The sequence below is a fragment of the Triturus cristatus genome, chromosome 8 (genome assembly GCF_964204655.1).
Source record: "Triturus cristatus chromosome 8, aTriCri1.1, whole genome shotgun sequence".
Classification (NCBI taxonomy): domain Eukaryota; kingdom Metazoa; phylum Chordata; class Amphibia; order Caudata; family Salamandridae; genus Triturus; species Triturus cristatus.
The window spans coordinates 856,841,518-856,866,523 of record NC_140591.1 but is presented as its reverse complement, the minus strand read 5'-3'; the positions used below and the strand labels follow the sequence as shown (position 1 = coordinate 856,866,523).

Sequence of the window (25,006 nt, the reverse complement as noted above, 5' to 3'; positions counted from 1 at the left end):
ATATTTTACACTAACAGACGCTATATCCTCTTTCAGCTTTCCCAGGTTCTCCTTATAATCATGGTCCTTTCCCTTCTGTATATATATGTTTATAATACATATTCCATCATAACAGGGATCCGACTTCTGTAGCAGAACCCTACAACCTAGCGCCCATTTACAATGTAGCTTCACATTTTCAACCTTCCTGACTATCTGTGTGGAGATCAACATTAGTTGCCCCCCCGATGGCCTCCCCAAGGTATTTTTCTTTGCTGCTTTTGAGTGTTGAACAAATCCTTCTGAAACTTAAGGTTGCTAGGGTATCGTCACACAGCCAAGTCTCCTGCAGGCACACGATATCGTTACCCCTAATACATTTATCAAAATTCTCTTGAATAGATATTTTCTTGTAGCCATTTATATTCCATGATAGGATGGATAGGCTGTGTGATGACCCATGCTCCTAGTCGATTCCGCTCAGATACCCCTCCTCTTCGTACTCCATAAATTCTGGGGATGCTAGGACATCAAACCTGTTTCCAGCAAGTATATCTCTTTCGTATCTTGCAGTTTCGTTATCAGTTATAGTTATTGCGAGATCCTCCTTTCTATTCCAACATGAGTTGATTAATCTTATCTGCCGTAACCCTAGGCCAGCATGATTCGTAAGGAAATACTGCCCCTGAATTTCCTCCCGTCTTACCAATCTAATCCCCTCCTTTTGCAACTCATTTTTAGCTTTTTCCACTGCGGCTTTCACCAAGGCAGAATAGAAAAGAACCTTGGTTACTTCACCCCCTTTACTGCTTGTAACAAAGCCTACTTCTCGAAGGTCCTCTGTGCCAATGCTTGCACATGACGGGTTTCGTTCGCATCCGACCTTGTTCACATGTAACAGCTGATGTGCTCTGTTAGCAACGTTAGTTCGGTTCTTCTGAATTAGTGGCCCCCTAGTGGATACCCATGTGGGTGTTTAAAGTGCACACTGGAACTCGTAGTTGCGTAACAGTACATAAAACCCCAGTGGGTATTGAATTCCAATAGCAGTTGCAGCCAAATTCAAAATTCATCTTGATGATAGACAGCTTCATTTCTCTCCCTATTACAGTCCTTATCCCAAAGGCTGCCAGGACCCATGGCGGAAAAATTCACAGGGTACCACTGCCCAATCGCCTCACAGCGTACCTCCAAAAGCAGTCCTTCTGGGCTATGGTGCTCTTACTGGTGGGTCGGCACAGCGGCAGGACCAAACCACTCAATTACGAAACATGTTGCTCTCCAGAAGAAATGAAGAACCACTCTCTCGATGTGGCTAGCAATCCTTTGTTTTAATATTTATAAGAAGCTGCAACATTCTTCCACCTGACGCGTTTCGGTCGCATCCAACCTTGTTCACAGGTAACAGCTGATGTGCTCTGTTATGTAACTACGAGTTTGTGTGCACTTCGCACAACCACATAGGTGTCCACTAGGGGGCCAAATATTCAATGGGATCGAGAGTGTAGTTCTTTCTTTCTTCTGGAGAGGAAATATATATATATTTTGAAAGAGGACGCACTCCACAACAGCTTGCACCTTGCAGAGCTCTTTATTACCAGCGCGTGAACTGGCATTAACTTTCAGATACTTGCTCTGCCTGACGCATTTCGGGCCTCCCAGACCTTGTTTACAGGCTCTTGATGAAAGAACAAAGCACCAGTCTTCCAGGACACCTATTCCCTGCACGCTGATGTTTTAGTAGCCCTCTATTAAGGTCTCTCAGGTGAGTCACATTTACTCTTGGCTTGCTGGAACTTGTAGTGTCATGTTGCTAACTGACGCCCTCAAGTGGGTGTGCTTCATCGTCCCCCAATTTTTAAAATATTTTCACAGCCCTCCAGTGGGCCTCTGAGTGAAATTATGCCAGTTCTTTAAAACAACTATTGTTGCTGCCTTGAGCCTGTGAAAAGTTCGGTGCCCCTGCAGCTCTATAATTCATTCTTATGGCGGTGTAATCTTCACGTCAGGACCACCGTAAAAACATCTTCCAAGTTTGCCCAAGAAAGAGGACGCACTCCACAACAGCTTGCTCCTTGCAGAGGTCTTTATTCACAACATGTGAACTGGCATTAATATTCAGATACTTCTTGGACGACGCAAGCACCCCCCTCCTGCAATTGCTTCTTTATCACTAACTCAAAGCCAACTGTCGGCAAATTCATAGTTCCTTTCCCACTGCATCTTTACCCTTACTCACGCTGGAAAACGTATTAACGAATCCCTCGCCCAGGAAGCTGATAACCCGCAGTTACAATATCACACAGCAGACCACCCCGATCACGACACCTAATTCGCTGGAGCAGTGGACCTTAGACTTCGACCCATCACCCACTGACAAACAATGGGCCTTCTGCTGTGCTCAACTCAAGCGCCTCTCTCCAAACTACAAGCTGTGATTCATACATTTCAAATACCTATACAAGCTTTACCGTACACCATTGCAACTACATAAAATGGGCTTGCGACCGGATGCCACATGCTGGCGATATGCAGATACGCAAGCCTCTTTCCTGCGCTTGGCATGGCTCTGCGGCCCCATCTCACTGTTTTGGGGAAAGGTGTTTGACATTATTTAAGAAGTGACAAGCTTCCAACACGCCCACACTCCCCTCACAGCCCTCCTTGGTCATGTGGGTGACGCCCCTCCCGGCACTGGACGCCTGTCAGCCATGATGCTCCTCCTTGCCAAGCGCCGTATTGCAATACACTGGGGATCATCAAGCGTGCCCAACGTTACCATGTGAATAAGAGACGTTACCTACTGCCAAGAGATGCTCTCTGCGTACTGGGATCTGATGCCCACTGCATCACGACTCAAAGACATCTGAGCCCCGTTCACGACATGGGCAGCTGCACGCACCGCAGTAACAGCCCTCACTCCTCCAACGCACCTTCCTCCATAGCCTCACCCAAACGAATAGTCAGTACAACACTTCTTACCACCATCTTTCTCCATTTAGATACCGAGTACTTACTCCAAAGCGCCACATCTTGCATGCCTGCGCACATTACCTTTAAATTACCATACACTCTAGAAGAGAATATAGTAGTTCTCCTACCCTATGTGAGCTAACTTATATCTCCACTGCCTGAAAGTACCTCGAGGCTGTAATGAAACACCTGCCCTGATTGACTACGACTGTTGTAATTTGTCACTGCCATCTAGATGCCCGAATGTACTTACATTGTCTCTATATTTGTACCAGCTATGACCGCAAAGTGACTTGTACGTTACGTTTGTGTTACGCTTTAAAATGATAAATAATATATAAAAAATACAAAAACATTCAGATACTTGCTCCACCCGACGCGTTTCGGCCCTCCCGGCACTTGTTCACAGCCTCAAGGTGGTAACAACAGTTGTTTTAAAGAGGCCCACTGGAGGGTTGTGAAAATATTTTAAAAATTGGGGGAAGATGAAGCACACCCACTGGAGGGCGTCAATTAGCACCATGACACTAAAAGATCCAGTATGCCAAGAGTAAATGTGACTCACCTGAGAGGCCTTAATAGAGGGCTACTAAAACATCAGTGTGAAGGGAATAGGTGTCCTGGAAGGCAGGTGATTTGTTCTTTCGTCAGGAGCCTGTGAACAAGGGTCGGGAGGCCAGAAACGCGTCAGGCGGAACAAGTATCTGAAAGTTAATGCCAGTTCACGCGTTGTGTATAAAGAGCTGTGCAAGGACAAGATGTTGTGGAGTGCGACCTCCTTCTTGGGCAAACTTGGAGTATATATATATATATATATATATCAAGTTCCTCTCCAGAAGAAAGAAAGATATATAAACATATACTTTGGAAAGCCCTGCATGGTATTCGGCCATTTATGTTCCAGCAAAATAGCTGACGCTTTTTATGGAGATAGTTTGGTACAGGGCATTCTGGGTGCTTCTAAAGCATGTTATTTTCTTTCTTTTTTGACTGCAAGGTTAATAATTAATTTTAATTATAATATTTTTTAAACGTGCTTGGGGATCACACTGGGCCCATGGGAATTTATGAATATTATGAAAATGGCAAACAAACCAAAGATGGACAGCCATCATACAGGTAAGTATTGCTTATGTGACCACTTTCTGTTGGTAAATCGCAATAAGTCTTGATTAGACAGATGTGTGAACAAATGGATTTTTGACACAGTGACTGAACATCAAAATATGACTGTACTGGGCTTGAGAAACTAAACGCCTGTGGTTTATCAAATTTCACAGCTTCGCTATGCAATGACTAAGGTTGAAGCCTTCAACATTCAGTGCTACAGGAATACATACTGTTACATATGGGAGCTGGTGAACATTGTATAGCATAAAGTCAGGTCAGAGGTCTGTACTGTTAATCACTTCTCATTCTGAGATTTTGTATTCAATGTAGCACGACAGCCATAAGACCAAGCACCAATAATGGAAAATCTTGCAAAACTGTGCTCGAAATTCAATCCTTTTTGGTGTTGGCTTAAAGAAAGAAGCTCCAAAACACAGAGCAGAACAAACATTGCACCAAAGTTCATTACATAAGATTGTGCCCAGAGTCAATGGTTTGCTGGAGTTTGTCACTGGCTGGTGTAGTAGAGCTTTCCATCCTGTGGGGAAGAGGTGTGACACAGCGGCCAGAGCGGCTGACTCCGGAAAATGGGGCTCACTGTTCGATCGCCGGCGGCAGATCGGCCCAGCACCATGTGACTCTGGGCAATTGGTCGCTTAATCTTCCCGACGGCCCCAGCGGGTAAACAGCCTTTAGTGCGCGGCTGCTAGTGCGCATACCATTACTTCGCAAGCGTTACTACGCTTGCGATGTTACAACGCATACCATTAGTAAGCAAGTTGTTACATCGCAAGCGTTGTTACAACACATGTGTTGTAATGGTATGCGCTATCCACACCGTTGTTTGGAAGGAGCTTCCGTTTCCAAACAACGACGTGCAGATCTGATGTCGCTGGAAGCCGGAGAAGAGAGGAACCACAGAGGAGAGAGAGGTAAGTGTAGTTTTTTTGTGTCATTCAGGGGCAGTATTTTAGGTTGTAGGGTTGCGTTTAAGTAGTGTAGGGTCGTGCTGGGGCTAGTGTTTTAGGGTTTAGGGTAGTGTTGTGGTGTTAGTGTAGTGTAGGGTTATGTATTAGGGTTTAAGGTAGTGTTGGGGTGTAGTGCAGGGTAGTGTTTGGCTGTAGGAACAGGACTGGGGGAGGGTTGTGCAGGGGGTAGTGTTTTAGGGTTTAGGGTAGTGTTGTGGTGTTTGTGTAGTGTAGGGTAGTGTTTTAGGGTTTAGGGTAGTGTTGGGGTGTCGTGCAGGGTAGTGTTGTAGTGTAGGGAGCGGACTGGGGAATGGTGAGGGTCGTGCAGGGAGTAGTGTTTTAGGGTAGTGGTGTGGTGTTTGTGTAGTGTAAAATAGTGTTATAGGGTTTAGCGTAGTGTTGGGGTGGTGAAGTGTAGTGTTAGAGTGTAGGGTCCAGGAAGGGGGGAAGGTCGTGTAGGGGGTAGTGTATTAGGGTTTCGGGTAGTGTAGTGATGTTTAAGTAGTGTAAGGTAGTGTAGTGTAAGCATGATTTTAGTGCGATGTTTTTAATTAGCATAAACCATAGAACATTTATAACCATTTGCGTTATAAATGCATGAACAGTTAAAACTAGTGAAGTAATGGTTTATGCTAAGTAAAAACATGCAAAGTAATGGTTTATGCGGAGTTAAAACATTGCACTAAAATCATGCGAAGTAATGGTATGCGAAGTATCGACATACATCCCTCCCCAGCGCCTTGAGACCCTTAGGGCTGATTAGTTCGCGCTTCACAAATACCGGGTTATTTATTTTTATGTTGTATTCCGGACAGTTGACTGAGTAATACAGAGGGTTTAAAAACTATATTGTTGTCAGTGGGGCTATACGATTTAGAGTTGGAACCCAATACACAACAAAGTCAGGTGTGCACTCTACTGGCAACCATTGCATTTTCCTCTGATGACTTGGCACAGGTTTTTCATGCTGATAAATTGATTCCTCAATATCAATGAACCTTTGTCATTTTGTTTTTTGAAGATAGTATTCTACTTTATTACCATCATGGGGGCTCGGCTACTGTGAAGGTGCCTCTGATAAGGACTGGAAACAGCTGGTGGTCAGATAAAAATGTGAAGTTCGAAAACCCAGATCCGAAGGACAACCTAAAAGAGGCCTTTAAAGGTAAGGTTGTGTCAACCAATCTACAATATAAAAGGAAACTATTTGTTTCGAATAGCCTATGTAGGTGTTCTTGTAAACTCACACTTTGCTTCCTTCTGCTCCTATGTGAAAGTATTTGTTTGCACTTTCATTGTAAATTGTTTATTGCTTTGTATAAGTATCAAAACTCAAATGAGGAAAACCGATTGAGCCATTGTTATTTTGTAAGATGATAGCAGGAAGCAATCAGGAAGTAAATGTAATGTAAATGTGTTGTACTTGTATAGCGCACTGTTACCCTGGGGTGCCTTGGCGCTGTACTCATACCACTGTGGAACCCTTCCAGGCTTTTCCCTGTGAAATGTCCACTCCTGGGCACCCCCAAGGTGAAGCCAGCCATCCCAGCGCTGTTGGGGCCGTTGTGGAGATTAAGCAAGCTATTTCCCAGAGTTGCAGAGTGGGACCCATGATTAGAATAGGCACCGAGGCGAGAATGAACAGGTACGAGGAAATTGAGCCCAAGACCCGCTGAGGCGGGAATTGAACCCTGGTCCCAGGCCAGACCTCTGCATCAGGGTCTGCCGCTCTAACCATTGAGCCACACTTCTCCAGAAGTGACTCACAGAAGGGTAGGGCAGTTGGTAGTTAAGTGGAAAAAACCGAGGTGATTTTGTACAGAATAAAGCCTTTCCAACATGGCTTAATGTAGCATTATAGCCTATTGCTAAGGGCTAAAGTGGTTGTTACCGGTCCTCTACCCGAATTATCTACAGGTCCAAGCTGCAAGTGAGGTTCTATAATGAGGGAGTTTTTCTGTAACAACTGTTTCAACCTGAGGCCGAAGAGCCATAAATGTATTAGTACATCCCACTATCTGTGAATAGAATGTTCTAAAATAAAAGAGAAAGAGAACAACAAGATTTAGACTGTTGAAGAAAGTGGTCTTCACTAGCTATGTTTTGGCCCTGAGCCACTTCATTATCTTCAGTTGTGTTTCCAACATTCCTATATTCTAATATATCTTCATAGTCTGCCATAAAGGGCTATACAGACCTATAAGTCCCTGATCCAGTATTAGAGGCCTAAAACAAAGGCTACAATAAGGGAGCGGACCTTTAATGGTCAGTATAGGTTGTTGCAGTGGGCTATAGGGCAACATTCCAGCCAATGAGGACGGAATATACTAATTTAAAAACTCAGCCTCCCGGGAGACACAAGGGGTTGTGCCGCAACTCTGTACCTTGCTTGCCATTCTCAACTTCTTCTGTGTGTGCACCAACTGTTACTTCTGCATGCACTGATTTCAAAGATCAAACATACATACCAGGAGCTATGAAAGGAGGCTGAAGACGGTCCTATTCTCCCTTGGCTCAGCCAAACAGTTTTTTTCCTAGCTTGGCACAGTTGAGGGAGACAGAAGAGCTGTGGAGAATTACCCCTCCCTCCTTCTGAGGCTACAATGACACTGTGAGTACAGGTCGGGGGCAGTGACGGCTGCTATGGGCTTGTGGTGGTGAGGCGGGCAGGTTGGGGAGGTGGGAGGTGTTTAAAAAAAAGAAAGAAAATTACACGTACCTGGGTGCCGCCTCTCCTCTGTTCTTCTACCGACGACGACGCAGAAACAGGAAGCACCCAGGCTCCCAGGCTCCACAAGCTAATCATGACGTTGCTGACAGCAGCATCGTGATTGGTCTGAGCGCAGTGTGAGCCTGGGCATGCTCTCCACCCAGGCTTTAATCCAGCCTGCGTGGAGAACATGCAAAGTGCGCATGGCGGTTTCACCAGGTCGAGACTGTCGGCCAAATAGTCATGTGCACTTAAGTGCACATACCACTCCTCCTCCTGCTGCGTGACAGCCCAGCCCCACCCCACCACTTAAACAAAACTGGGCCAATACCGTAAAAATAAAATGATAATGTTCCATTATTATTATTTTATTTTTCGAGTGGGGCAACGCTCCTCCCCCTTTGCAAAGGAGCGTCCGCTGGTAGTGGGGCTGTCATTGCCCTGCACAATATAAATAATCAGGAGAGGCTGGGCAGTGAGAGAGTCAGAGGCTGTAGATTAGGACAGTGGAAAATTGACAGCAGTCTGTTGTGTAGTCCTTATAAACCTATATAGGATCTACGCGTTTAGACAACATACACTGTAGGATTGGTGTCAGGCTGATTCTAGACAGCACTACCGGGTAAGTTAGCCTGTATACCAGCTAGCTCACAGTGCCACTAGAAACCCCTCTTACCAAGGAGAGAATAGTTCTTGGCAACTATCGAACATGACAACCCGTTCCCATCAGGGATCGTGGAAACAGTGCAATACTTTTCGCCCAGTCACTCATGCTCACTTTGTCTCAAAGAGATACACAGAATAAACGGTGGGGATGTTTTTCAATAGGCATTTATTGAACCAGCGCCATTCTAGTGGAAAATTGGTGTGCAGAAACAACCATTAGACAGTAACAGATATAAATGATTATAAGCACTAACAGACTAAATGGATGGTAGATTCCTACCATCGTGTTAAAACAGTGAATACAGGCAAATATATAAAATACATGACAGTAGAATGCGTACACCTACGATGCGACCCCAACTAGATATACCTAAGTGTACCTAGCATGCATATGAGTGTATAAGCCAAGAATCCCTCTAGGATAAAGTCAACCCCATTACCTGAAGTGAGAGACTGTGGCACCCCATCTTGGTCTCGAGATGGACACCCCACTAGGGATGTCAGGCCACTGCGATATGGAGTGTCTGCATGCAGGAACCTCAGCGTCTCGGGTCAGTGTGTCGGAATGGAAGTCCTTTTTCTCCTCTGACTACCTCAGCAAGATATGGTTTATATATACCCAAAGTGGTACCCCCTAGGGATATACCTTGCTGTGTCATGTCGGACTAGGATGATGGAAGGAATGACCCTTATACATAGTTATTATTCAGGAGATGGTAGGCCTGCAGTGATTCCAAAAATCCTCATGCATAATGGATGAGGCTTAAGCTTTTCGGAGAAAACCCCATGTCATTTTCAGGCATTACCGTAACTAGGTAAAAGGTCAGTACTAAGACCCGTTATGTAATGTAATGGTTGGGGAGAATATAGGTGAAAGGTTAGGTAACTACCTGAGCCTATATCGGGGTACCTATATGGAACATAACAAGCCGGTCTATACCAGTGTTTTTAGTCTTCTGCTGCTCTGTTGTCTTCAATGGAGCTCTCAAAATTAAATGTTTCTAATATAGGCTTGCATATGTGCCAGACTTACTTGCCTTGTCACATTTTGAAACTCCTCAGTTAAATTTTAAACGAATTACCTTTCATGACTTCTAAATATAGGTGTCAAAAAGTGATGGATGTTATATATTTTGCTAGTAGGAAGATTGAATTGCATTTTACCCTTTTTTTATGCTTTCTTGAATTGTTTTACCCAATTTCTTCAATGGTGTTGCAGTAGTGCCAAGGGCCTTAATGCAAGCAAGAAAAGTGGCCCTCAATCCACTAGCTTGGTAGTCACATATAGTAACAATTGGGGTGTAGTAGGGCCATTGATGCCCTGGACCCCGGTGTGACTGCACCTGCTGTGCTTTCTTTAACAATACACCAGTCAACAAAGATTATTGGGAAATGTTTTAAAGATCTGTGTCCTTTTACTCAAACAAATGGCTCAGACTATTTCCTGATCACAAAATGCTACTCCCTGCTGGAGGAAAAGACAAAATTGTCACCTTAGATTGCTCACCCTTTGCTCTTGGGTACCACTGTCCCTGCCTAAGCTGAAACTATTCCCTGCTTTGAGAGTGTCTGAGTGGCCACAAGCATTGGTGCATTTCCCTCTAAGTCTGAAGGAGGAGCGGATGCACTCATTCCCTTGCAACTTGTAAGGGCTACAATGTGACCCTCGATGCCAATTAAAAAATGAATATGCAACGCACACACTGTCAATGAGGATTTTACATTTACAAAACCTTTGTGAATGCAAAGCGAATTCTTACATTTGTTTGAGATACTCTCTGGCCACATGCAAGCAATGGGAACAAAACCAGTGTTTTTTCTCACCTTGCTTTCTGAGAGGGGGTCACATTTTGAGGAGCATTGTTTGTCCTAAAATAACAATAGCAAAAGTGAAAACCTCAATTCCAATCACATTCTCCACTTCACACAGGTATTGCTGTGATGCTATCTCGGAATCTCACTAAAAGTTAGTGAGTCAGATTTCGGACAATACCTTTCTAGTTTATAGGCTATTTTACTATTTCATTTATTTACGGTATTTGTATAGCGCAGCTCATTGGGCACCGAGGAAATTCCTTGTGTCTATGTTAAGGAGTTTATAATTATTATTTTTGATGTTACGCAATTTTTAAAGGTTTATTAAAATGTGCATAATTCATTATGAAACATCTGTTTCTGACATGTTTTGCAATAGTAATGCTTTTGTGAAGTTGGAATCATTTTTTCTGCTACAAGTCATTTTATAACATAATTATGATTCTAACTTGCATTTTGTCCACCACTCTTCTGTCTTTATCATCCTTAGGTCTGCTTTCGTCCTTACCTAGATTAATCATTGGGTTTGGTTTTTCTCTGTAATTCTTGACAACCATTATTCCAAAACATTTTTCAACAGGAGCTATGAGCTATAGATCTTGGGCCAGGTTAGGCTTGGTCCTTTCACTATGTACTTAAGAAGTCAGTTTTTGCCTCATTTTATAATCCTGAGAAGAATGTACAACTCACCAATGACTGACTGACACTGATGGCTTGCTGTTTCTGAAATCCCCTTTATTTAAAAGATCTTACTCCTGCACATCCCGAGTTGGGCTTTATGAAAACCTCCTATATTTGAGCCATTGCACAGAGGCTACATGCCTATGTTCAGGTATAAATACCACACTCTGCTTTACACCTGGAAGAAAACATTATATGAGGCCTTTAGCACCTATTCTAATAATCGGAACTGCATGACCCCGATGCCTCCAAAGACATTTTTGCCATCTCCAAAGAGCATAGTGACCTAATTTGTAGTAAAAATGAAAATGGTCACCCCTGTTTGCCTTTGTGTGGATCTCTCGGCTATTTTGCACCTTAAAATGTAATCTATTAGTTTCCCCCGCCCTGTTTCTCTACCATGTAGGCACCCTATTCACTGACTAACAATTCTACAGCTATCTACCGCCTTGACAGTTTCCCTCCTCTCAGTGTGTATGGCATTGGAATCTCTCTTCCTTGTATTCAGTTCAGGTATGATTTGGATCATTGCTCTAATAAAGAACTCTGCACGGCTGTTGACCCTGTTGCTCCAGTACCTTCACGTAGTCCCAACATCTCTGTTGTAACTGTCAGTGTTTGTCTTTTCCGTAAGCCAGTTTTGTTAACACCTAAAAGTAGCTCTAAAAGTCTTCATCCAGTCCCAAAATGTTATCCATCTTCTGGTCCATATCCCTGCTTCCTCTCTCCACCATAATAAGTCATTTCATTAGTCTTTATTATCGATGCATTTCATCATAAAAGACATTTACAAAGCATTAAAAGATAAAAATACATATTTTAAAAGACACGATTTTAAAAAGAAACATGAACAAAGTGCTTAAAAATGGACCAATGTCTTAATGCCTCTTGTTTCTAATAAACCAAACCCAGGCCAAGAACTTAGCAACAGCAATAGCAACATATTCACTAGGCTCAAATCTCAACATTTCTAGAGCTTCTGACCCTTGTCTAGTGCCCAATGTTCGACATAAAGGCTTGAGCCATTTAGCTCGGGGTGCAGCATAGGCAGGACATGCAAAGAAAATATGACCAACAGAATCAATACAGTCAGGGCAACTTTTACATGAGTCACTAGACATACCCTTCCACTTTTTGGTGAAAGAGTTAGTCTGAAGTGTGCCTACCCTAAATTGATGATAAAGTTTCCTGTCACAAGGTCTGGTGATGGTATCCCAGTATACTTCGAGGAATGGGGTTCTTTTTTGGGCCAGGAACCTTCCTGTCAAGGACTCTGCAGTAACTGAATTGATATGTTTCTGCTGCACCATAGACCAGTAGAGACTCTTGAAGTCTTTCTTAGAGGGAAAGGGGTTGTTAACCGGGTCGGTCCATAAATTGACCAACCCCATGGAATTCAGGAGCTGCTTGGTCTGTTTGAACCAGGGAATGTTGCCAGCCCCCAGAATAGAGCGCACATCAAGGAAGGCCTTTGCATAGAGGTCCAGCTCAGGGACTGTCCATAAACGCCTCCAAAAGGCCAGTGGCTTAAACCTCGCAATATCTTCAAACGAATGACAGCCAAGGTCCAGCAGGAGGGGCTTAACTGGGGTAGAACATGGAAGGCCCGTAAGTAATCTAAAAAATTTGTATTGTGCCTTAACCAAAGGAGAAAGATCTGCAAAGCCCCAGAGTTCAGCACCATAGAGGATCGCAGAGTTTATCCTCGCATTAAAGATTTTGATGGGGGGGCCTATCATTCTCGACTTGGATTGCTTATGTTCTTTAACTAGGCAACCAGAAAGCTGGGCAAATTTTAGAGATAGAACATCAATTTGCGGCCTCCAGTCCAACTTATTTTCAAAAACTACCCCTAGATAGGTCATAACGTGTGTACGCTCAAGCAAAGCTTTGTCCATAAAAACATGTCCCTTTATGCCTCTCCCTTTATTAAAAACCATATATTTGGTTTTGGACACGTTGACCGCCAGGTCAAAATCAGAACAGAAATGCGTAAAGACATTAAGTGCCGCCTGTAGTCCAGATAGGGTCTGAGAGAGAAGTAGGGTGTCATCAGCGAACATAAGGAGTGGGATTTTAATACCTCCAAGCGTAGGAGCGTCCGTCGATGTGTTGGAGTAGTACTTAACAACACTGTTGATAAACAATAAAAACAAAGTGGGAGCAAGGACGCACCCCTGCCTGACACCCCGATTGACCCTGAACCGACCAGTAACCTGGCCCTGTTTTCCCCAGCGGACTTGTGCGTAGTTATTGTCATGGAGCCTAATGATGATATTCAGAAGATCTGGAGGAAGCCCTAGCTCCGCCAATACGCTCCAAAGTTTAGTTCTATTGACTAGGTCAAATGCTGACCGGAGATCTACAAAGGCAGCATATAAAGTACCGCCACACAAATAGACCGTTTTCCAGACAATCAGTTGGAATTTGAATGCCTGGTCGATGGTACTAGTACACGGTCTGAAACCGGCTTGGAGAGGAGAGATGATATCCTCCTGCTCGATCCAAGCCTGGATTCGTGCCAAGATCATTCTAGCGATAATTTTCTGAACCGAGTCAATAAGACTAATTGGGCGGTAGTTCCCCGGGCATGAACGATCACCTTTTTTGAAAATGGGGAGAATCTCAGCCCCCCCCCAAGAATCGGGAATATCAGCCCCTCTGGCTACGGCATTGGCAAAATGTGCGATGTAGGGCACCCAGTTCACTGTATCAGATTTAAAGAGATCCGCAGGAACACAGTCCATGCCCGGCGCCTTGCCACTTGAAACCTTACTTAAAGCCTGTTTGACCTCAGCGCAGTCAAAAGTTAAGGTTATGGGAAGGGAGAGGTCCCCCGTTATAGCTGGGGCAGGCCCCTCAACAACTGTGGGATCAGAAAATTGGGATTCAAAATGGGTCACCCAGGCTTCCGGGGGGACATGATTAGAAGGGACCTGGCTATTCTGGGAGTTACCCCACTTAACAGTATGCCAGAAGAGGGTTAGGTTCCGGTGCTTACTGGCAGCCAAAAGGTTGTTCCAGTGATCATTATCCCACTCCTGTTTGGCCTTGGCCTTAGCCTTTTTATAGTTTATCCTGGCCAGTCTGACATTGTCTGGTTCTTTGTTAGCAATGGCAGATTTTAATTTGCTAAAAGATTCTCGGCAAGTTTTGTTGTACCAGGACGATGGTTTTAGAGTGACGGATTTCTTGGCCTTACAAGGTTTTAAAAAGAGGGATTTAAGGCCAGTAAAAAGATGATCATGTATGCATGTAGCTTTACCAGTCACATCCTCGGTGTACTGAAGAGACTGAATGTCAACCAGAGCACCGGATACCATGGAACTAATCCTGGACAATAATTCAGCATCCATTGCAACTTTGTCCCAGCGTACCCGCCGTTGATCATTAGTTAAAACGGCTTCCGCAGTGACTATTTCTGAGGGTTTGGCTCTCTGGGCTGGGCAAAGTAAAAGACTTAAAACCAACGGGTTGTGGTCACTCTCCGGGCGGTCTAATATCGCCATATCACTTAGAGTGAACCAGAACTCGATTTTAACAAGGGCATAATCAATTCTGCTGCTACAACGTCGGCCATCTGAGAAAGTCATCTTTCCACCCCTGTCAGAGGCAGTCCTCCCATTGGCGGCCCTGAATCCCCGCTCCATACATAGTCCCATCCACTGTGTGGCTGACTCTGTCCACCTCTTGATAGGAGGGAGATCGAGGGGAGGAATATTTAAAATTGCATCTACTTCCCAGGTTAATGAGTCTAGAGTAGAAAGCAGCGGTTCAAAACAGCAATTTAGATCACCCACAATCAAAACATTTGTATGCGTGTCAATAGTATCCAGAAACCCATCTAATAATAAAAAGGTATTTGTGCCACGTCCCCCGGGGAGGCCTCTGTTATAGACGTTTACAATTAGGACTACAGGATCATTGTCGTGTTGCAAGGAAATAATTAATAGGTCAGGGCTATCAATAGCTATTTCCTTGAGTGAATACCCAAGGGATTGCTTAACCCAGATACAGAGCCCACCAGACGGGCGGCCCCTTGTGCCACGAATTGCCCCTTTAAAAAAGTTCACATACCCTGGAAGATAGATCGGGTCCACAGCCCATGTCTCCTGGAAAACCAGGATATCATGGGTGTCGACCCAGCCTACCCATTCTTCAGAGGATACCCTGGTACCAAGGCCCGCAACATTCCACGAAACCAGGGTCAGGGGCATAGAACTAAGTGGCATTGTGCATGGTACTGCAAATGCGGGACCCTTGGTAGTTAGGGTGGTATCGATAATAATGGGGCCCCTAGTCTCGCTGTCAGTTATGGAAGGATCAATGGGGGGGAGGGACGGACTAGTTGGGTGGGAAAACGGGGTACTGGAAGACATATTTACCAAGCCATAATAAGTCAATGGACTGTCAACTCTCCACGCTGTCGCTTTTGATTCTTCTGCTCTCTTGATCTGACGCAAGCACAGGGGTGGCCCGCGAAGGTAAGAGCGGTGGGGCGGGGAGGGGGGGGACTCGACAGGCGACGACAAGGGAAAATGATTTTTTTTTTTTATTTCCCCTCTTCGTCAGTCGAGTCCCCACCCACCCCGTCCCACCCTACCGCTATTACCTGCACGGACCGCTCCTGCTGGGCCAAGCATGCTTCTTTCCTGTCCGTGGTACATAATTGCTTCTAGTTGCTCCCCCCGACGACACAGGGGTAGCTTTGAGTAACAGAATTTTGACATCTTGATCTGTTTGAATCTCTTAGCCACCTTTAACACTGCAGATCATTCCAGGGTTTTCCTTATGCTTTAGTGTAGGGAGGTGAGATTCCACTCCTTCCTGTCTGACTGGACTCGAGCAGTTCCCCTCCTTTCGTTTCAAGCCCTTTTCTTTCCCAGCAATTGAGTACTCCTTGAGGGCTCCTTGCTGAGTCCTATGATGTTTAATCTCTATGTGGCTTCTCCGAAGGGCTTTATTTGGTTATATGGATTTTTTATTTTATGCGAAAGTAGATGGCACTCCCAAGCCAAAACGTGACACAGTGGAAAGCATTATCCACTGCCACAATTTTGTGGCCGCTGTGCCACCCTGGATTACAGACAATGCACTTAAATAACATTTTGACAAAACCCGAGTACTAGTCTTAGAGGCTTTTCCTCCTAGGCATGGGGGCGTTTTGCTTCATTCCCAAGTTTGCTTACTGTATCCTTAGTCTGGGAGCATTGCTTGCACAATTCGGGTCAATTAATCGACAGTTGAACAAATTTGCCTCGGTCTACTTTTTTGGACATAATGACCGTGCAAAGGATCCTTTCTTCGCTTCCTCTAGAAGGAAGATGTACTGTGATTCAAGCCATAATTTCCTCTCACCTGGACAATCTAAATGCTTATATTTCGGATTTCTTAGTACTTGATGTCTCGCTTACAGATGATCCATAATACTGCGGCTTCCTTAATTGTTTTCATCAGTTGTGCCCTTCGGTCTCTCATCACGAGTCCACTTCTTTGGCTTCCCGTAGAAAAATGTCTCACTTTCAAGGTCCTGTCTTATCCACCCCACTGTTCTTGGTAAAGTCAAGTGCATCTATTCCTTCAGTCCCACATTCAGGGTTACTCTTCAGCTCACTTTATTACATGTTCCTCAGCTTTTTTGAAGATCCCGCACATCTGGTTTACCCTCACTTTCTTTTTCATTTCAGGCTGCCTCCTTTTGTAACATATTCCTTTCCCCTATATGTCATTCCTCAGGATCACACTTTCCTGAAAAGGATGCAAATGCAGTCTTTTTCCATGTTTCCTTCAGTCGCCTTTGGTTACATTGAAAGTCCAATTCAGCACCGGGTCACTTTTCCGTACCAGAGCTTTAATATTCAATAATCAATCAATCCTAATAACAGATTTGTTCTTACCAAATGAGTTTCATTTTATAAATACTTTGTGTGCCTTTTCAGCTCCTTTAAATTTAAAAAACACTACCAGCTTGACCCCAGCCACATTTTATCGAAAGACCGGTTAATTGTGTCAACAATGCCGGCTGTCTTTCATAAGGTGAAATATTATTTCTGTGGGAGCCTAGTTGTCTCAGGTTCTTCATCACACTTCATTGGATCTCTCAGCTCTCTTCAGCCCCTCTCATCTATGTCCTTTGTAGCCCTGTCCTGACAAGAGATGCTCTTCAGACCTTCCAACTCACACAGTGCCATCTTGTCTCACACGATATCCACTCACTTCACATGGTCAACCGGTGGGGAGCCCATATATTACTGTGTGTATACAATTAACTAGCAACTCCATCAGAGAGCATTTTTCCTGTGAATTGTTTGGAGGCTCTTCTCAGCTGAAGGCCATTCCAGGGTGAGAAATCTCCCCATGACATCAGAAACAGCCTTGGAAGCTTTGTATCTTTTAGGGGGTTTAAAGAGGGAAGCAGTGAGGTAAAGTGCCTCAGGCTGTGCTGGGCACAATTCACTGCCCCCTTCCCATATGGTGAAAATGTTTCACAAACTGTCAGGTCTTGAACATATAGGGAAAGTAAAAAAGGCTGGCGTGAAGATTAGTAATACTTCTTTTTACTTTCAATCTAATACTCCTTTCCCAAGAAAAAGGGATAATGCCTAAACCCAGAAAGTCAGATGTGTAGAATCCAACGCCGCTAATACAAAATCTCTCTCTCTCCATCTCTCTCTCTGTCTCCCTCTCTCTGTCTCCCTCCCTCTCTCACTCTTTCTCTCTCCCTCTCTTTTCCCAGGGTCTCTGCAGGTAGAAAAAGCAGGGGAGGGCAATTGTAGTGTTTATGGTGTTTAAAGCAAAGGGTCCCCCTCTCAATGTGTACAGTATTGTGTACTAGTCTTCACTCCACATCTATGGTAAGTAGATATGGAATGAGGAATACTAAATCTATACCTACCTATATATACTTACTTTGACAATATACTGGTAGTCGATATTCTACGCTCGATCATGTGACATACAACTGGCAGCAGCATACTGGCACTCAAGGTAGGAAAGAAATCTGAATGGCAAATTTGTTTGGATGAAAGTGAATTTGTCATAGCATCACATTCAATATAATGTGCTCTTCTGAAGAAATAATAAAGTTAAACGTTTTTTGTAAAGGTGTATTAAGAAATTGGGTAACCTTTCTTATTATCTCGATTATCAATATTTGTGATTTCATCATCAGGCAAACTTAGGCATAAAAAGGCAGCCCTCCACAGTAGTGGGGGTCGCTCTTCCCCCTGCTGAAGTCAATAGGCTGTAGAGTTAAATGCTCCCTGCATTAAAGGCACAATATTATGACCACAGTACAGGATGGTTAATCGGAAAAGTCTGAAATAAATAGGAAGGAAATGCAGGAAATAGATACACATTAACAAAACACGTCACATTTTGCTTCAGTTCACCCCCTGGAATGTTGATAGGGGTTACTTGCAATGTCTGCCACCGAAGAAGTTTATATGTGGATTGTCCATGCTAAAGAGTGAGGGAGTATATAAACATACATTTTGCTATGATCTAAACCTACTGCCTTTCTTGCGAGAATACATCTCCCTTCCCCCGCATTGTCCAATGGGTGAGGCGGCCTCTTTTGAGCCGGAAGCACTTGGTGCTTCCGGCTCAAAAACGTTCAGCCTGCGCACAGGTAGACCGGTCTGATCTGGTCAGCCTGGGGGTGCCCTCCTTAAAAGGGGGCTGTGGGGAGCAGAAAAGTCTCTTGTTTTTGCTCCCCACAGGAACATCCACCGGGCCCGCGGCGGGCCCGTAATCTCTTTTCTTTCCCACCCACCATCCCCTAAGGCAAGTATTGTTGGAAGGTTGTTTGTTGGTTGTGTGTTATGGATAACTATCTTTTGTTCCCCTTTTTTCGAATTTATTTGCAGGTAACAAAGTGATTGTTTGTAATTGATTCTGTATTAGCGTATGAATAAAAGCATGAGGTTGAATTTCTCTTTCAGTTAGATATTGTCGTATTTAGGGTGTCTCTGGTCAGGCGGTAAGGTCATGATTGCTAACCATAGCCTTCGGTCCTTAGCGGTCAGCACCATGCAACTCCAGGGGTAGTGACAGCTGGTAAGTAGGCTGTCGTGGTGCTGGGGAGTCATCCTTCCCAGTGGGCCTGGGGCCACCCCCGCGCACGCATGCGCATCAAGTAGCCATTATGCAGAGGTCTGCAGCCCCCCGTAATGGAGTTTAAGGCACAGAGTGTAGGGGGGCCCGGGGGAAAATATCCATCCGATAAGCTGTACCCCCTGCGCATCCCTATTACAGGGATAGAATTTGCTAGAACACTGGGACCGGGGGCGCTGCCAGCCATTGACTTTGCCGTAGGCTCTAGAAGGGACACGCAGAAAGTAAATACATCCATTGATAGATTTACGGTAGGCAGCCCTCCACAGTAGTGGGGGTCGCTCTTCCCCCTGGTGAAGTCAATAGGCTGTAGAGTTAAATGCTCCCTGCATTAAAGGCACAATATTATGACCACAGTACAGGATGGTTAATCGGAAAAGTCTGAAATAAATAGGAAGGAAATACAGGAAATAGATACACATTAACAAAACACGTCACATTTTGCTTCAGTTCACCCCCTGGAATGTTGATAGGGGTTACTTGCAATGTCTGCCACCGAAGAAGTTTATATGTGGATTGTCCATGCTAAAGAGTGAGGGAGTATATAAACATACATTTTGCTATGATCTAAACCTACTGCCTTTCTTGCGAGAATACATCTGAGAATCACAGTGAGGTCCATAATGAAATCTGAACAGGTACATTAAGCCAGTGGTTGAAGCCACTGTATCCTCGAGCCTCTAGTTTGCAAAGACGTCACCACCAGTCCAACCTCCCTATTTATGGCTGGTCGGGAAGTGATGTCACCTGAGGTTGAGGTTGACTTCTGTGAGTAGTGGGCAGAAGTTGCATTTTATAGTGTGATCACAATTTCTACTGAGTATGATGTGAGAAATTACTGGATTGCTCTCAGGGTCCAACATAGATCCAGGGAGCTGCCCCCAGGAATTCTAGCAGTAACAAATATTGGAAGGAAATCATTTATCATTTTTCAAAACTTCAATTACAGTAGGTAAACACCACATAATTGAAAAGTATCCTGAATAGCGTGCTCATTAGATATAATTAACAGAGACTTAGTTGTTGCTCTTCTTGCATGGGCTGGAAAGTTCTGCAAAAAAAGCAATTGGTTGGATAGGTCCGTGCTACTTTTCAAATTTGTTCCGCCCTTTTGACACCACGCCCCAGTCCTTACGCTCACCTTCTTCCAAAATCCTTTGGAGAAGGCGAGGGGCCAGAATGGACCGTGCCGCCATTATGGCGGTCACACTGTCCCCGGCAAGGCGTGGGATGGGAGGCCGCGTCAGCAAATGACGCGGCGCTCCCTTCCCCCGCATTGTCCAATGGGTGAGGCGGCCTCTTTTGAGCCGGAAGCACTTGGTGCTTCCGGCTCAAAAACGTTCAGCCTGCGCACAGGTAGACCGGTCTGATCTGGTCAGCCTGGGGGTGCCCTCCTTAAAAGGGGGCTGTGGGGAGCAGAAAAGTCTCTTGTTTTTGCTCCCCACAGGAACATCCACCGGGCCCGCGGCGGGCCCGTAATCTCTTTTCTTTCCCACCCACCATCCCCTAAGGCAAGTATTGTTGGAAGGTTGTTTGTTGGTTGTGTGTTATGGATAACTATCTTTTGTTCCCCTTTTTTCGAATTTATTTGCAGGTAACAAAGTGATTGTTTGTAATTGATTCTGTATTAGCGTATGAATAAAAGCATGAGGTTGAATTTCTCTTTCAGTTAGATATTGTCGTATTTAGGGTGTCTCTGGTCAGGCGGTAAGGTCATGATTGGTAACCATAGCCTTCGGTCCTTAGCGGTCAGCACCATGCAACTCCAGGGGTAGTGACAGCTGGTAAGTAGGCTGTCGTGGTGCGGGGGAGTCATCCTTCCCAGTGGGCCTGGGGCCACCCCCGCGCGCGCATGCGCATCAAGTAGCCATTATGCAGAGGTCTGCAGCCCCCCGTAATGGAGTTTAAGGCACAGAGTGTAGGGGGGCCCGGGGGAAAATATCCATCCGATAAGCTGTACCCCCTGCGCATCCCTATTACAGGGATAGAATTTGCTAGAACACTGGGACCGGGGGCGCTGCCAGCCATTGACTTTGCCGTAGGCTCTAGAAGGGACACGCAGAAAGTAAATACATCCATTGATAGATTTACGGTAGGAGTGTCTTATGTATTAGACTGTGTTAAGGTTAGCCCTGAATATCTGTCTATCAAATGTATCTGTACTTTTTGCGTAAAGTTCTGTATATAATGTTTTTTACAAATTGTTTGTTATTTTTAATAAATACGGCCGGGGGGGTTACACCCCCCTAATCCAAAAATTATATCATTTTTGGTGTGGTGTCCATTAGTGTTACGCTGGGGGGGGGGGGTAAGTGCCATCCCTAACCCCAGGGTCTGGGGTTTGGGGATGGCACTTACTTTGGGGGAGGGATCACTTCATACATTTGGGCCCATGCTCCGGAATTCCTCCGCCCTAAACTAGGCCCTTGTAAAGCGGTTTGTGACTCTGAAAATACTTTTTTAAATCAACCATCCACAATGCCCAGTGACCTCTAACTTCTCCTCTGTGACTCGTGTTTTTACCATGGCTTTGTGTTCCGGAGTATCCTTGGCAGTGGCCGAGGGGCCATTATCCAAGTTCCAGCTGTGGGCTGCTTTTTTGGGCAGCCTGGGGGGCCTGATTTGGGCGATGCCTGTGTTGTTCGGATGCCGCCAGCGGCCCAGTGGGTGCCTGAATGGCCTTTCTGGAGATGGGCGTCCATTACCTCCCTTTTATCAACGGGATGAGGTTTCACTCCCTTTCTCTCGCTGGGCCGGACCATTAATGTATGCATATTGAGCGGGGGCAAGGGACCTGAGCAGAAGTAGCCTCCCCTGTTTTCAGGTGTGTTTCACCAGAATGAACTAATCCCTGCATTTAATTTTTTATTTAAGTAAAGTTGCCTCTGTAAGAGACACCCCCCCCCCTTTCTTTTTATAAAACTTCGCTGAAGCAGTGTTTTGCGGAAAGGCAATATGCAAATGTGGGATATCTTTTTTAGCGTGCCCGGGACGATTTTTAATCGCAATTCAACCCTGCTACAGTGTCACTCAAAGTTTTATATACTAACAATGAAACTGAGTACATAAATGAAATCAGCACTTTTATGGTCGATTGACCGAATAAAGTTGTTCAACGAATAAGAAAAACATACAGCACTTTCACAGTGTGAACAAAATACATTTTAGCTAAGGAGGTCATAGACTTTATAATCATTTACCTCTCCTGTTTCTACAGCACACCAGCGACAATAAAGTCAACAATGAAAATAAACTACTAATTCTGCATCTATGCAAACTGAAGCAGCATGGTCGTCTATTCACCAAAAATGCCAGCTGTAGGGGAAATGACATCACAAACTAGTTGACCTTAATGTTATCATGGGAAGTAAAATCATATGACGTATGACCTTGAATCTCATCAGGAACGGATGTCACATGACCTTAACTCAGATAACAGCACACATAATTGACATCACAGACTTTCCATAATAAATTTGATTAATATCACAGCACAACAAAGACAAATGTCTGTTGTAGAGGGCACATATATTATGTGGCTGGTATGATATGCCAAGAGAACATTACTCACTTCTCTTTGTATTACATGAAAACGTACGTATTTGAAGAGGATATAGTGACAAATAATACACAACAGCACTGGGAGCTTAAATTATTTATACCCCAAACATACATTTTAATTTGTGAATTTCACTCGGAGCACAGAGGTTAAGGCTTTATTCAAAAACATAATTTATCATGTAATCACAATAATGGAACATTATATTTAAAAAAACACCTCTTCACGGCCGTCGTCTCTCCTCCATTGTCTCGCTTCATTTCCTGGAAGCACACATGCTCCCCTAAGCCAATTATGACGCTGCTATCACCAGCATGACATCAGCCTGGTGATTGGTCTGAGCACCGTGGTTCGGCGTTCAGACAGGGAGTTGGAGCCTGTGCATGTTCTCCACCCAGGCTGTGCAATACAGGCGGGTGGAGAACATGCTAAGTGCGCATGCACACTTATGGTGCACAAACCACTCCTCTCTGTGACACCAGCCCTGACCCACCCTAACCTAGCCCCGTAGCTATGAAAAATAAAATGATAATAACTTTGTGTTATTATCATTTTATTTTGCCTTTTTCCACTGCTCTAAGAGCAGTGGGACGACACTCCTCCGTTTTAGCGGAGGCGCTTCCGCTGGATGTTCCTGTTTCAATGGATGCTGCAGATAGTAAACTGTGCATATCAAGACAGTATTTACCTTGTGTTCTTGCAGTGGTGCTTGGTGATCTTTCAAAATGGTGGGGGCATAATACTTTCCTTTAATTTTTGCTAACAAGTGATTCAAGTGAACCCAACTTCTTCTAAGGGTGTACGAAGGGAGGGTGGAGGATCTCACCCCCAGAGAAAATATTGGAAAAAATTAGATCATACAGTAACTTTTGGCATAGATTTGAAAAAAAAAAAGCCCAGTAAATGAAACCTGATAGGAGTTGGTCCCATTTTTTCAAAGGTGCTTTAAGTGCCCCATATAGCAAAAATGACCTCCATTGTACTAGGGCAAAATGTACTGTGACTGCCCCCAGATGTAAATGATGACCTCCATTGTTCCAGGCCAGCATTTGGTCATGGGTGCCCCCTATAAGACCATGAATGCCCCCATATGCCGGGGAGCATGGCTAACTGGCCAACATGGAGGACGCGAGTCCGTAAGCTCGAGCCGTTAATCCCCCAACTCCGTTAATTTCTCCTGGTAAACTTGCCATCCACGTACCTTCTTTGCCGGAACCTGGTAGCGGAAGCTTTCCTGCATCTAGAGAGCTGTGCCCCGAGTCTCGTTGGCCTGCCGACACCGCGGTGGTACAGGCGAAGACTGCACGGTCTTTCTTGCTGCGAGCCTGCGCGCGGCCTTTCCAAGTCGCAAGATGGCCGCTAACATCTGAAAGAGGAGATCAGCGGCGGCGGAGGTCCTTGGTCCGGGCGGACTGCGCGAGGGAGACGCCACGGCTGGTGGAGCGCATGAGACAGCGCTCCCCCCCTTCCCGGAGGCCTGATTGCGGCGGTCCGCGGTTCCACCCGTCCAGAGGGGTGTTTGCCTAAGCTTAGCGGAGCCGGGTAAGCAGGAAGTGCACAGGACAAATTCTCACGCCACAGCCGGGCGTTCCCAGACGGCGGAGGTGCTGCACTCGCCAAGGGCCCCACCTGCTAAAGCAGTCCCTCCGGCATCGGCACGGCCCTGAAGCCGGGGGCCTTCTGGTGTCGGTGGTTGGCTGTGCCTGCCTGAAATTGGACACGCGGACCTAGCGGGACTTGGCGCTGGAGGGCGACACAACGCCGCATACTGGACACCTGGAGGCCTTGGAGGTGCAGTCCCTGATGAGATGGGAAGCCCCTCGTGCGTCGCCATCATTGAGGAGTGTGTACAGCCCAGTCGAGGTGGAACTAAGGTGAGAGGGCACAGCGGATATAGACAGCCCGTGGGGGTGCCTGGAGCGGCCTGGAGCTGAGGTAGGCCCCCACACACCGGCATGTGGTTCCAGTGGCAGCAGCCTCTGGCGGGAGAGGAGGGGAGCCACGTCCTCAAAACATGACCTGGAGGCCTCCAACGGGACCGCTCTGCCGTGGCCCGGCACCCACACCATCCACAGTGGGAACGGTCGTACTGGCGAGTGCCTGGGCGTGTGGCACCCCGGCGCAGGGCCCTAGTTGACGACGTGGTGTGGTGCGGGTGGGGATCCCAAGTGTGCACCATGCCCAGGAGGACGTTGGCCGGCGGTCGCTATCGGCGCAGTGGTGGCCCCTACAGAGTGCCATAGGAGTGTACGGAGACCGTGCTGGACGTGTGCAGTGGATATCAACCCTCCCTCCTGCGCACCTGGGGCCCAGCTACTAGAGAGGTGACCACCCACGGGGATCTCAACATCACCTGCACTGGCCTATAGCTGAGCAGACTGACAGCCCCACACTCCCGCACCCAGAGCTACTGTGGTCTGTCGCCTCGCT

The 25,006-nt window shown here is 45.6% G+C and overlaps 1 protein-coding gene across 1 annotated transcript in view; it reads left to right on the top strand.

Annotated features, from left to right (window-relative positions):
* Window positions 1-25,006, top strand: part of LOC146805172 (cell cycle control protein 50C-like) — a 270,988-nt gene that overhangs the window by 170,026 nt on the left and 75,956 nt on the right. Inside the window, exon 5 of the mRNA XM_085622363.1 lies at window positions 6,052-6,195. Within this exon, the coding sequence (XP_085478489.1) occupies window positions 6,052-6,195 (144 nt within the window). The remainder of the gene's footprint in view (window positions 1-6,051; window positions 6,196-25,006) is intronic.